At 45.6% G+C, this 13,044-nt stretch overlaps 1 protein-coding gene across 2 annotated transcripts in view; it reads left to right on the top strand.

Moving 5' to 3' along the window:
* Positions 1-4,276, top strand: part of Rtf1 (RTF1 homolog, Paf1/RNA polymerase II complex component) — a 63,838-nt gene extending 59,562 nt beyond the window's left edge. For both annotated transcript variants that reach the window (XM_047541901.1, XM_047541902.1), the window contains exons 16-18: positions 806-901; positions 1,826-1,937; positions 2,183-4,276. In XM_047541901.1, the coding sequence (XP_047397857.1) occupies positions 806-901; positions 1,826-1,937; positions 2,183-2,289 (315 nt within the window). In that variant the 3' untranslated portion in view covers positions 2,290-4,276. The remainder of the gene's footprint in view (positions 1-805; positions 902-1,825; positions 1,938-2,182) is intronic.
* The last annotated feature ends 8,768 nt before the right edge of the window (positions 4,277-13,044 follow it).

Raw genomic sequence — 13,044 nt, 5'->3', positions numbered from 1 at the left:
TAAAAATCAAGTAACTAACTGCTAGTAACTAACCTACCAGGGTGGGTTTGCAATGGAGTGCAGTCCCTAAAATAAGTTACTCAAAATGCTTGGGACCAGAAGTGTTTCAGATTTTGGATTGGGGGGTGGGGGGATTGAATATTTGCATAACCTGGGGATGTGACCCAAGTCTGCATGTGAAATTCATTTATATTTTATATGTCCTATACATCACCTGAAGGTAATTTCATATCATATTTTTAGTGTGCCTATGGTTTTTTTTTTTAGTTGTCAGTGGATCTTTTATTTTATTTATTTATATGTGCTGCTTAGTATTGAACCCAGCACCTCACACATGCTAGGCAAGCACTCTACCACTGAGCCACAACTCCAGTACCAATGTGCCTGTGTTTTGACTACAACCTGTCACATGAGTTCAAGTGTGGAATTTTCCACTCATAGCACCATGTTGGTGCACAAAGTTTTGGATATTTGAGCACTTTGGATTTTAGGTTTTCATATTAGTAATGTGTTACTTAGCATGGCCTCAGTAGACAGGGATTAGTTTTTGTTTGCTTTTTCAGTACTGGGGACTGAACCCAGCGCTTTCAAATGCTGGGCAAGTACTCTACCACTGCACTATATCCCCAAACCATAGACTTAGTTTTAAGTTTATTGCCCTTCTTTTGCTGCCTTGAGGAAAACTCCACTGAGCTACTGATGAGTCTGCTGCGGTACTTGTGATATTAGCGATAGTAGGTAGAAAGAATCTAGCAATAGGACTCTAAAAGTTGAACAATCTCTAAAATAACATTTTCTTTCTCAGTCCAGAGACCCGGCTGTTCAGGCTGCCATTTTGGCCCAGCTAAATGCAAAGTATGGTTCTGGAGTGTTACCAGATACACCGAAGGAAATGAGCAAGGCAAGTGCAGTACTACCCTGTGGCTGCAGAGCTAGGCTGCTGGCTGGAACCCTGAGTGAGCACTTTACCTGGTTTGGGCTTGATTTTCCCACCTAGAAGAACATGGAGTCCCACTTACAGTCCTTTCTCCATCATAACTTTTATAAGTAGCGAAACAATTTTGATCAGACAACCTAAATTCTAAACTCAACACCATTACTTAACTAGGGTTAAGGCCACTGATTTGGGCCACTGATTTCTAGACCTTTTCAGCACATTTAGGGAATATTATTATATACCCTTCCTACTTTACAGAATAATTAGGAGGAGTAGTTGACAAGTTGTAGGGATCAGATGGTTATATAAGTGAAAGCAGAAATGGGAAACTGAGAGAAACTGCCCATTTACAAACAGTTTTTTGTTTTTTGTTTTTTTTTTCTTTTGTGGTACTGAGGATCGAACTCAGGGCCTTGTGCTTGTGAGGCAAGCACTCTACCAGCTGAGCTATCTCCCCAGCCCTACAAACAGTTTTCTATCAAGTTGAGTCTTTTCCTGTGGAGCCCAAACTGTCTTAGGAATTCCTGCAGTCTGGGGTGAGAAGGTTGCCTATTGTCTTTTTTGTGTGTGTGTGGTGCTGGGGATCGAACCCAGGGCCTCGTGCTTACAAATTGAGCTATCTCCCCAGCCCCGCCTATTGTCTTAAGCTTACCCTACCTACGTACATATCACAGACTTGAGCCTTCCTTTTTGCTTTGAAGCCTAAAAAGGCTTCAGAAAAAGCTCTTGTCTGTGATCTCTCCTGTCTTCCTTCTTTAAGAATCAAAAGGACTTCAGTAGGAAAATCTAATGAACTTGAATAAGAGCTTTGACCATTAGTGGCTGTTGCTTCTTGAAATCGTCTTACACTTATGCTCTTTATAATTAGTTTTCTTCCCCTTATTCCAGGGTCAGGGAAAGGATAAAGATTTGAATTCTAAGTCAGCCAGTGACCTCTCAGAAGACTTGTTCAAAGTGCACGATTTTGATGTGAAGATTGATTTACAAGTTCCCAGCTCAGGTATGTGAGGATGGGGAAGTAGGGATGGCTGAGGACTACATGGATCCACAGTTATCTTGGCCAGTGAGAACTGAGTCTAATGAAGAAATGGGGGTGGTATCTGTAGAGGCCAGGGTCAGACTAGCTGTAGGTATATTTGAGAGGGGGCAGACTAGCAGTCATTAAGGGTATCTGAAGGAATGGAGCACAAGACTACAAGAACTTTGTAGGTACTTCACATGCCAATTTGTTCTTCTTTCTCGCAGAGTCAAAGGCTTTGGCTATCACCTCCAAGGCTCCTCCAGCCAAGGATGGGGCTCCAAGGAGATCTCTGAACTTGGAGGACTATAAAAAACGACGGGGACTTATTTGAGAGCACCCAGCCTGCTGCTTCTGACCCTGCATGCCCATCAGTGTCCCACCTTTCCTCTTTTCCTTTGATTTGCCCTCTTTGGGCTGGAGCAGCAGTAGAACTGGGAAGAGACTCTAAACTGCCAGTCATCTGTAATATAAACCATTTGCTGTATAGACCTTCCTTGTCTGCACCATTTCCCACCAAACCCCTGGGCCCCATCCAGTGTGGATCTGGGCTCAGTTGGGCTTTTTCCATGTCTTTAGATTTGTGTTCGCCTTTTTTTTTTTTTTTTTTTTTTTTAAACCAGCACAGTTCATTGGCCACTCTGCACACATTCAGTATTACCATGGAGCTGGGATTCCTGCTGGAGCCCCTGGTGGCAATAGCAGCAGCACTGGGCAGTCTCCTCTCCAAGACTGCCTTGGACCCAACCATTGAACATTTGGCACCTGACCCTTGTGGAGGGAGCAGGGATTGGGCTCCTGCAGTCCTCCTTTCTCTCTCATCTTTCTCTTCTTCCCATCTCTGCGGAAGAGGGGTTTTCAAAAACAATTTAGTTTCCAAAAAGTGTACATTTGTGGGGGAGGGAGGGGGGTCTAATTTGAGTGAGAGAGAGAGTGTGTGTGTGTGTATGTGTGTACGTAAGTGTGGGTTTTTTTATCATTTTTTAAAAATGCAGTACTCTTTGTATCAGTCTGTCATTGGTCTATAGCTGTTTCAGATTTTTTTCAGCTGTACTTGAGCATCTGAAACTGCAAGAAAGAAACTCATTAAATGTGATTCTTCTTATTAAACAGACCGGACTGCTGTAGCTGTGTAACTTCCCCTACCCTCTCTTCCTCCATCACCTCCCCACCTTCAAGAAAACTCCCCAGTTTAGCTTCCTGCCTTATAGGCTGTGTCCTGGCAGGCGTGAGGAAAGCTCGTGGCAGGTACCAGGAGGGCGGCAGAAGTGTCTTGCTCATCCCATGGGTACAGGCTATAGCTTCTTGGCTGAACATAGAGTGTGTCTTGTTCCCACCCAGTGTACCTGTTTCTTCCTAGTGATTCTGTTTTGATGTTTTGGCAAGAATAACATTTTGTTTTTTAAAAGAAATTATTCAACCTGAATGTGGAGAGCAAACAATAAGATTTAGATTGCAAATGTTACCAGCATGTGCAGTTGTGTGTGTGTATACATATATATATGGTAAGCATATATATTGTTGTGCAGCTAGGGTGAAGCCAGCAAAGAGGTGTGTATGTCGTTATGAAATGTTTGAAAAGAGATAAGCTGACTGCTTGATAATCATTCTCAGGTGTAAAGCTCCAAGTGTAAATAAAAGTGGCATTTAACAAATCTTTTCAGAACAAAGTACAGCTGACTATATATACCAAGAACTAAGCTAAAGAAACAGCTGAGAGCTGCTGATTTCCACAAGAGGGAGAGGAATCTAGAAGCTCTACTCTGTACTTCTTCACTCAACTTTTGTATAATGAAGGGGATAATGGGAAATCAGAGTTGTATTGAAACAAGAATGAACTTGGTAACTCTTCTGGGTTTGGTAGAGCCTCAGTGTTGCTTTAACTTAGTTTACATATTTTTTAAAAAATCGGCAATGGGTGGTTTCAAAGTATTGTGACTGTGTAAAATTGGTAAATGACTGTAACACAGCTATGTGGTAGCTGTGACAGTTCAGTTGGGCAAAGGAGTGGTGATGGACTCATTAAATCATATATACTTGAATAGTCCATTGACCAAAACTCTTTATAGACTGTTGTGTAAATGTGGAATCACAGACTGTTAAACATTGCCTGGACTCTAGCAGAGTCCTGGAGCTGCTGGGACCTCTCCTATCATGTCAAACTTGGACTTTCTGGTTTTAAAAGACATAAAATCATAGAATCCATATAATTTGCTGGAGTCATTCTGATCCACCATGTAGATCTGTATTTAGTATCATTTGGATTTGGAGAAGTGTCGATTACATTATGGCTGTGTAATAAAATTTTTATTAAAACTGCATCACACTGTAGCACTTTGCCACTACCTCCCCACCTGCAGCTGTTAAAACCTTCATTCTGAGATGCCAGAGCACAGAGCAGGGAGAAAAGCCAACCAAACCAAAGAAGACTGAAAGTTAACTTACCACCTGAGTAGCCTGCCTGGCATTGGGATCAAGACTGAGGAGTTGGCCAGCTGAGGCAGGGCCTCTGAGTCACAGTCTTGGCCAGGCCTAAGACACTGGCTTTGCCCTACCAACTGGGCTTCGTCATGGGTCACAGTGTTTCCTGTGCTGGGCAACTGTCTCAGTGGCCCCCTCCACCACCCTGATCCCCAACATGGTTTCAGTGTTGAAGGATGCAGCACCCAAGGCTATTTTATACATTTTTCAGTTCCTTCCAGGAAGTGAGAAGGTCAATGTCCATATGCCTAGTTCATGATGTATGTAGGTCTGCTTGTCTGTCTTGTTTTTGACAGGTACAGGGAAAGTATTGCCTGCAACTTCCCTTCAAAAGATTGCCTTTGTTTTGTTTCTGAGAAGTCCGTACTTGTCACTCAAATTGTACAGATATTTATAAATAAACTTGATGCCATTTTAACAAGGGGATCAGATTTAGTCCAAGGCTTGCATCTTAAATAGCACCACAAAGCCCAAGAGAGCCTCTCTTCTCCTTTTCTTCCCCTTCTCTCAGCACTGCACCCCTAAAAGTGAAAGTGGCTGCTGACAACTTAAGCAACCTAGCTCCCCAGAAACTACTCCATAGGGTAGTTGCCTAGACCCAGGGCGGGGCGGCCTCTAGTTATCCTAGCTTCTTGTTTTTGGTACCAGTTATTGAACTCGGGCACTCAACTACTGTGCCACATCACCAACCCTATTTTGTATTTTATTTTGAGACAAGGTCTCACTGAGTTGATTAGCTCCTCACTTCTGCTGAGACTGTCTTTGAACTCTCGATCCTCCTGCCCCAACCTCCTAAACTGCTGGGATTATAGGGATGTGCCACTGCGTCTGGCCTGGCTTACTTATCTTGGTAAACAACAAAAAGCAGTGTTAACTGAGCTAGGCAGGCACCTAATAGTCTGCTTAACCCTAGTGAGAATCTGGCCCTAACATTTCATTGGCATAGGCAGTTCCTATGCTGTTTTCTGCCTTTGGTGTATGTGAAGCAGGGGTCCAGGGGTTGTGTGTTTATGAACAGGAATATCCTGATCTGTCCCAAGGAGGGAGATTTGTAAGGGCTCCCCACTGCCTGAGGTTGTGTCTGAAACCCCCTTTGAGCCATTTTTAACTAGACAGCAAAAAGATCCCAGATCTCTTACTCACTGTGGTAGAAGCCAGATACAAGGCTGCCTCTGGTGTTGGAGAAGTAGGTCCCTAGGACTTAGCCGGCAGGTCCATCCACTGGGGTTTTCTCGGACTCCTTGTCCTCCACTGCTTGAGTTTTAGGGAGCAGTAGGCCCCTGAAAGCAGGGAATATGAACAGACAACATAGCCAACCTGCTTTTCTTCAGGATCTGGTTTCTGTGTGGCAGTTACCTGCTGCCTATCTCAGAAAAACAGAAATAAGCACCTCCAGTGCAAGTGGAGGAAAGAGGAGTGGTAGGGTGATCAACATCTCCCAACTTCTCCCAGGAGAGAGACCCTCAGGTAAACCATGGGTTGGCTGTGGTCTAGCAGTTCTAGGGAGCAAGGAAGCCACTGACCTCAGCTTAGATTTTTTTGTTTGTTTTTTGCATGATTTCCCAGACCAAATCAGGGGTCCTTTGGTCTGTGTTCAGGGACTGGAATAACCCTAAGGGAGGACCCACTGCAGCCTCTTATTTTTTGAACCCAGGGACACTACCACTGGGCTAATCTCCAGCCCTTTTTCTTTTTTTATTTTGAGGCAGGATCTCACTAATCTGCCCAGGTTGGACTCGAGCTTACAAATCCTGCCTTAGCAGGATTCCTAAATTACTGGAATTTCATATGCGCACCACCACCAGAAGAGTCTACATTTTCTGTAAGTTTTCCTGGTGAGTACCTGGAACCTCTTGTGCAGTTTCTTGGTCCCCAGTAGGGCTTAGCTACTAGAGCACGGACAGTCTATGCTCCAGCCTATGAGCACCAAGAGCTACAGGCAGCTCAGTTTGGTGCAGGGTTCTTAGGAATGAGCTAGTCGAGACAGAAGTTCCTTTTCTCTTTTTTTTTTTTTTTTTTTTTTTTTTTTTTGGGGGGGGGGGGCGGGATCGGGGGCCGTTACCAGGAACTGAACTCTGGGGCACTCGGCCACTGAGCCACATCCCCAGCCCTATTTTGTATTTTTATTTCATAGACTGAGTCTCACTGAATTGCTTTGCACCTTGTTTTTGCTGAGTCTGGCTTTGAACTCTCCATCCTCCTGCCTCAGCCTCCTGAACCACTGGGATTACAGGCACGCACCACCCCGCCTGGCTCAAATTCCTTGTCTTTATAAAACAATCTGTCAAGGGCTCAGTGGTAGAGCACTTGTCTATCGTGTGAGGTTCAATCCTCAGCACTGCATAAAAAGAAATAAATAAAGGTATTGTGTCCAATCAACTTTAAAAAAAATCTTCCAAGACAGAAACGGTGGCTGTAATCTCAACAATTGTAATCTCAACAATTTGGGAGGCTGAGGCAGGAGGATTGCAAATTCGAGGCCAGTCTCAGCAATTTAGCAAGGCCCTGTGCAATTTAGAGCCTGTCTCAAAAAATTAAAAGGGCTGGGATGTAACTCGGTAGTAAAGGGTCCCTGGATTCAGTCCCCAGTATCAAAAGAAAAAAAAATCTCTCCAATTGGTACTAAATATTACGCATTCCTGTCCCCAGTGTTTCAAGAAGAGGAAGATACTGGTCCCTGGAAGAGAGAATGTCAAGGAAGAATTGACTCTGGCAGTGCTCCCAGGAGTGGGACTGGTGACTAGGGGAGCCAGTTAGTCTCTAAGGGTGGGCAGAAGTTGCAAGAGAATATCCTGGGCATAAGGCAGATTGCAGAGCCTTCCAGAGGTCTCCACCACAGGAAGCCAAAAAACTCCACCTCCAGGTTGGGGTCCCAATTAGTAGATACTGAATCTGGCCTGGGGAACCTACCAGAGAAAGTAGGCTACTACTCTGCCTACCCTTATGGAAGGCATTCCTTCCAGCTCTGCAACACACTCTAAAAATTATGAAGCTGCACATCCCCACCATCACCAAAAGTCATTAAAACCCAAGCCCTGGAATATTACTCAACCTTAAAGAAGAATGAAATTACGACATTTGAAAGTAAATGGATGAAACTGGAGAATATCATGCTAAGTGAAACAAGCCAATCCCCAAAAACCAAAGATGGAAGTTTTTCTCTGATAAGCATATGCTGATCCATAGTGGCAGGTAGGGGGCTGGGGATATAGTTCAGTTGGTTCTTGTGCGTTGCAAGCACAAGAACCTGGGTTCAATCCCCAACACTGCAAAACAAACAAAAAGCTTGGGTAGGGAAGAATAAAGGAACTTTTGTACAAAGGGGAGTGAGGGGAGGGGTGGGAAGGGTGGAAATGGAAAGGACGGTAGATCGAGATAGACATTATTACCCTATATACATGTATGAAAAAAATTTTTAAAAAACACCATTGTCAAAAAAAGATAATGAGGGCTGGGATATAACTCAGTTCCTAGAGTACCTGTCAAGCACAAGGTTCTGGGTTCAATCGCCAACACCGCAAAAAAAAAAAAAAAAAAAAAAAGAATGAAAAAAGATAAAAAAAAAAAAAGCAGGAAAGTATAAGTCCAATAAAGTTCTGATCCTTCCCATAATAACTTCCTTGATACCTTCTTCGAAATATCAGATTCTTCCCTTCCCCCCACTTAAGTAGCAGTGGATGGCCCTGTTCTGCTAAGGGAATGCGGTCGGGCGCCAAACAATGCTTGGCCACACTTATTCACCTAGCCTGAAATCTGTGGGTTTATCTCCGTTGGTGTTTTTTGGCGGGGCGGGGTATTGGAGATTTAACCCGGGGCGTTTTACCACTGAGCCGCATCCCCAGCCTTTTTTTTTTTTTTTTTTTTTTTTTTTGTACGGGGGATTGAACTCAGGGGCACTCGACCAATGAGCCACGTCCCCAGTCCTATTTTGTATTTAGAGACAGGGTCTCACTGAGTTGCTTAGCGCCTCGTTTTTGCTGAGGTTGGCTTTGAAGTCTGGATCTTCCTGCCTCAGCCTCTTGAGTCATTGAGATTACAGGCGGGAGCCACTGCGCCCCGCTCCATCCATTTTCCCTAGCAGTTCTTCCTCACACTACAGCACCCAGCCGAGAGAGGTCACCTTCTCTGGTGAACCTTCTTTGACTGCCCCCACACACTCCGGCCTGGGTGCACCTCCCGCCGGCTCCCCTTCGCGCGGCACTTACCAAGCTGCAGTTATTTATGACTTTCCAGCCCCAGCCTGGGAGCCGCTTGTATCTTACATCCTAGGTACCAAGCGGCGGCCAGTAATCGGGGTGGAGGGAAGGAGCAGGAGGCACCGAGTAGACATTCTGCCGGGACCACTACTTTCTGTGGGATTTGACCCTATTTCATTCTTCCTATGCGGTCGCCAGACCCCAGGCACCGCGCACAACCCACGCACCGAGGAAAGAATGCCACCAGCAGCAGAAGCCCACGCTTCCTTTTCTTGGAGTTGAGAAACACGGCTGTGACAGATAGAGGCGCCCGTTCACCCCGGTCGGGTGTGCAGAGTTCCCGAGGGGTTGGGCTCCGAAAGACCCCAGGCTTGGACTTTCGTTCGTTCCCCTCTCGGCCCTACAGCCTAGGAACCCGGGAACCGAGCCCACCGCCCCTTGTGCTGCAACTGGGCGGGAACCGTTGTGCCGACTGCAGGTGTGCGCACTCTGGTCCCCAGGCTTGGACCCCGGCTGGGAGCGTCTCCGCCCTGTCTGAGCTGAGGGCTAATGCGGACTGGGGATGTAGCCAGTTGGTACAGCGTTTGCCTCGTATACACAAGTTTAAGGGTTCAATCCCCGCACCGAGGGGGAAGCGGGGGAAAGGGGAAAAAAAGAAAAAGAAGGTTGAGAGGTAGGCATCTCTCAGGCGAACTTTTGGTGCGTGGCTCCAGCTACCCTGGCGACAGACACCAAAACACAGTGGGCACTAGCCTCCCAGACGCTGTGTCCGAGGGCAGCTTCTGGGTCGCTCCTGGTTCTGCCCTTCCTCTAATACTCGGAGTACTCGGTCATCATGTACCCTGTATAGATATCATGCCCGCAGGCACACAGATCCCCAATGGAATTGGGAGCTGCCCCAGCCCCCGACACCACCACTAGGAGACTCGCGGAAGTTCCCTGGCGGGGGCGTGAGGCAAGGAGACCACTGCATCCCCAGGTTTTCTTACATTATTTGTTTCATACAGAGTACCTGGTCTAAGACCCTCAGAGCCCCTTCTGTCTCCACATCACTATGGGAAATTCTACGGTTTGAAGATTAACTCCTGGAAAGAGGGAAGAAGAGACCCACAGGAAACAGGCTCTTGGACAGATGAAAAACCTTGTTTCAGAAATGCATCAGGAGAGACTGTGGAGTTTTGTTTGTTTTTGTTTTGGTACTGGGGTTTGAACCCAGAGGCGCTTTACCACTGAGCCACATCCCCAGCCCTTTTTATTTTGAGACAGGGTCTCACTAAAATGCATAGGGCCTCACTAAATTGCTGAGACTGGCCTCAAACTTCAATCTCCCTGCCTCAACCTCCTGAGTAGTTGGAATTAGGCATGTACCACCATGTCCAACTGAGAAACTATGTTCTTATTGTGTATACACAGGCATGGTCACATAATTTGTTCGTTTTAGACAAGAGTGACAGATTGTAGAGTCTGAGAATACTGCTAGATCCAGAGCCCTGCTAAACTGCCCTTGCTCCCATCCCAGAATATTCCCACAAAGTCTAATCTATCAATTATGGAATAAAAGACTGCATCAGAGCTGAGCACATTGACCCATGCCTGTAATCCTAGCAATTTGGGATGCTGAGGCAGGAGGATCACAAGTTCAAGACCAGCCTCAGCAACTAAGGGAGGTCCTAAACAATTTAGCAAGACTCTGTCTCAAAAAAGGGCTGAGGATGTACTGGATGCAGCTCAATAAGTAGTAAAGCAGTACTGGGGGGGGGGGGGGACAGAGAAAAAGGGAAAACCCAGAGGCAAGGAAAACGAGGAAAAGGGTTTGGAGTTGGAGTCCAGGACCCTTCTGTCAAGTGAAGATAGCCATTCTTTCTTCTTCAAGGAGGAGAAAGGAGAGCTCCTGTTCTTCCCCATCCTGAAGTTTTCCCTGGACCCTGGCTCTGGTCAGGCTTACAGTCCCCTCTTTAGTATGCCCTGGGCAGAGAAGGGTGGTCAAAGGGACCAGAGTTGGGGAATGTTGGATACATGAAGCAGCTGAGTGACCAAGAATTCCCAGGGCGTGCCTGACAATCCACTGGGACAATCCTTAAAGATAGCCAGTGACTGTTTTCTGGTTGGATCCTTTTTAGTTTCCTTCCTCTATAAAACAATGCAATATAATTCATCACCACTCAGTAATGAGTGATGTAAATATTGTATTCCCATATCTTGTGCACCTAGCACAATGCCTGGTTCATAGCAGCTGCTCATTGGAAGTTGGTTTGCTGTGAATGAATGCATGAATCACAGGTAGCACCACAGAATCTTGGGTTCAGAAAGTCTCTTGAGAGATACTAAGTTCCACAGAGCATGACTGGTTGTTACTAGGATGAGACCCAGTACTCCCCTGATCCAAAGTAACATGACAGCCCAACCCCTCCACTCCTCTCTACCGCAGAGTCTCAAAGCAACAAGTGCCCCCTCCATTCAGGAGCACAGGTCAGAGGATGTGTCTCCCTTCCTCTCCCCAGGTGAAAGACTCTATTTGTTAGTTTTAGGAAGCAGAAACTGGCTTTGTACCTGGCAGGGTGTGGTAGGTAGTGATTTTGCTCCTGACCCTGGAGCCACTGCTGTTGCCCTGGGAATGTGGTAGAGGTAGGGCAGAGAAATTAGGAAGACCCCCACCCCAAAACTTCTCACCTTGTAGTCTCATTTCCCAGGCCCTCTTCTTTCTCAGCTTTTGTGCCCTAGGGTTTTTTCTCTCCAAGAGGAATGCAGCCCTCAGGACCCAGGAATTCAGAAGCCACCAGGGAGAGGAAGGAGGATTCAGGCACCTAAAAAAGCAGGCCTCTAAGGTGGAGGAGGATCTCCCAGCTGAGATGCCACCAGAATATGAATTGCTGTTCAGACATGGAGCTGGCCTGTGGCCAACACAGTAACTCTCATGGCCTACTTAAAAACAGCCAGCTAATAAATTGACATATTCTTCTTTGCCCCAGCTCACTCCACCCCACTCCTGCTCTTATTTTTTTCAGCACAAAAGTAGCCATTGCCTCCACCTACCTATTGGTCAGTCTGATTTTGTCTATATCTCTTCTATTCAAGCATCAAAAATGGGGATCTCAATACATTGAGATTAACCCTGTAATCTCAGCTACTCTGCAGGCTGAGTCAGGAGGGTCGCAATTTCCAGGCCAGTCTGAGCAATTTAGTGAGACCCTGTGTCAAAATAAAAAATAAAAGAAGGGCTGGGGATGTAGCTCAGGGGTAAAGCAGTACTGAGCACCAGTCCCAAACAAACAAACAAAAAGACAAGAAATTAGCATAGTACAGGAATGGAAGTCAGGGGTCCTTGTAAGAAAACACCGACTTTTCCACCAAGGAGCTGTGGCTTTGCACAATCACCCTAACATCCCTGGCTGAGCCACTTTATCTTTGTTATATTCTGTAATGTGAGGACAGATGTATTTAAGGCTGCTTTCTCCTCTAAAAATCTATAGGATTAACTCTCAATTTACCCACTTCTCAGTGTGACCCAACCTGCCAATAAGGGCAGATACAGCAAGGAGTGATTTTTGGATAATTTTTTTAAAAATGTAAAATTTTTCCCCATTTTTTAATCAAGTTCTTTTGTTGTTGTTGTTGTTGTTGTGTTGATTTTTAGGAGTTCTCTATGCATTCTGGGTCTCGTCTCAATTCTTTATCAAGTACATGATTTGAACATATTTTCTCACATTCCATGGATTAACTTCTTACTTTATTGATAATGTCTTTTAAAGGACAAAATTTATAATTTTTAAGAAACAAAACAAAATAAAAAGTGATTTTGGGGTTCCTAGTGTGGTAGACCTATGACTTGCGCAAGTGCCTGATATAACAAGAAAAGGAATTGACTCTGTTTTTTCTTGGTAGGTGGGTTAGAGACTCAGAGCCCCTTCAATTTTTTCCTCCAGGATTGCCCATACATTGTCTGGCCCACAGGTATGTAGTATGTGTTCCCTCCCCTCATTTCCCTTCCTACATTGCCAACTCTGGCAGGTCCTGGGTTTGCCCCCCAGCCCACACTCTGAAGACAGCTCCTTTCCACATGCTGCTACAGAGTGGCATAGCTCTTGAGGAAGGAGGGAAGTGAGGGTCAGTACATGGGTGCTTCTAGGCCTTCAAACTACTGAGTACACCCCTCAAACACCCACCCAGTCTCCTCCAGACCTCCATGTCCTGGAGAAGCTATCCATGTGATTTCATAGAGGAGTCAAGTGTTCAAACTTCTGTATTTCCTTCTTTCTCTCATTCCTTCATTCCATTTCTCCTTCCCACTCTTTTTTTCCACATTTCCCCCCACTTTTCCCCACACTTTTTGCTTCCTTTGTCAGTTCCCCAGCATCTTCTTTCTCTCTTCTTTACTGAAGTTTCCCAGTCTCTCTCTGAACCCTCCTTTTCCC

Source organism: Sciurus carolinensis, chromosome 2 (assembly GCF_902686445.1).
Source record: "Sciurus carolinensis chromosome 2, mSciCar1.2, whole genome shotgun sequence".
Taxonomy (NCBI): Eukaryota; Metazoa; Chordata; class Mammalia; order Rodentia; family Sciuridae; genus Sciurus; species Sciurus carolinensis.
This window is presented reverse-complemented; position numbering and strand designations above follow the sequence as displayed.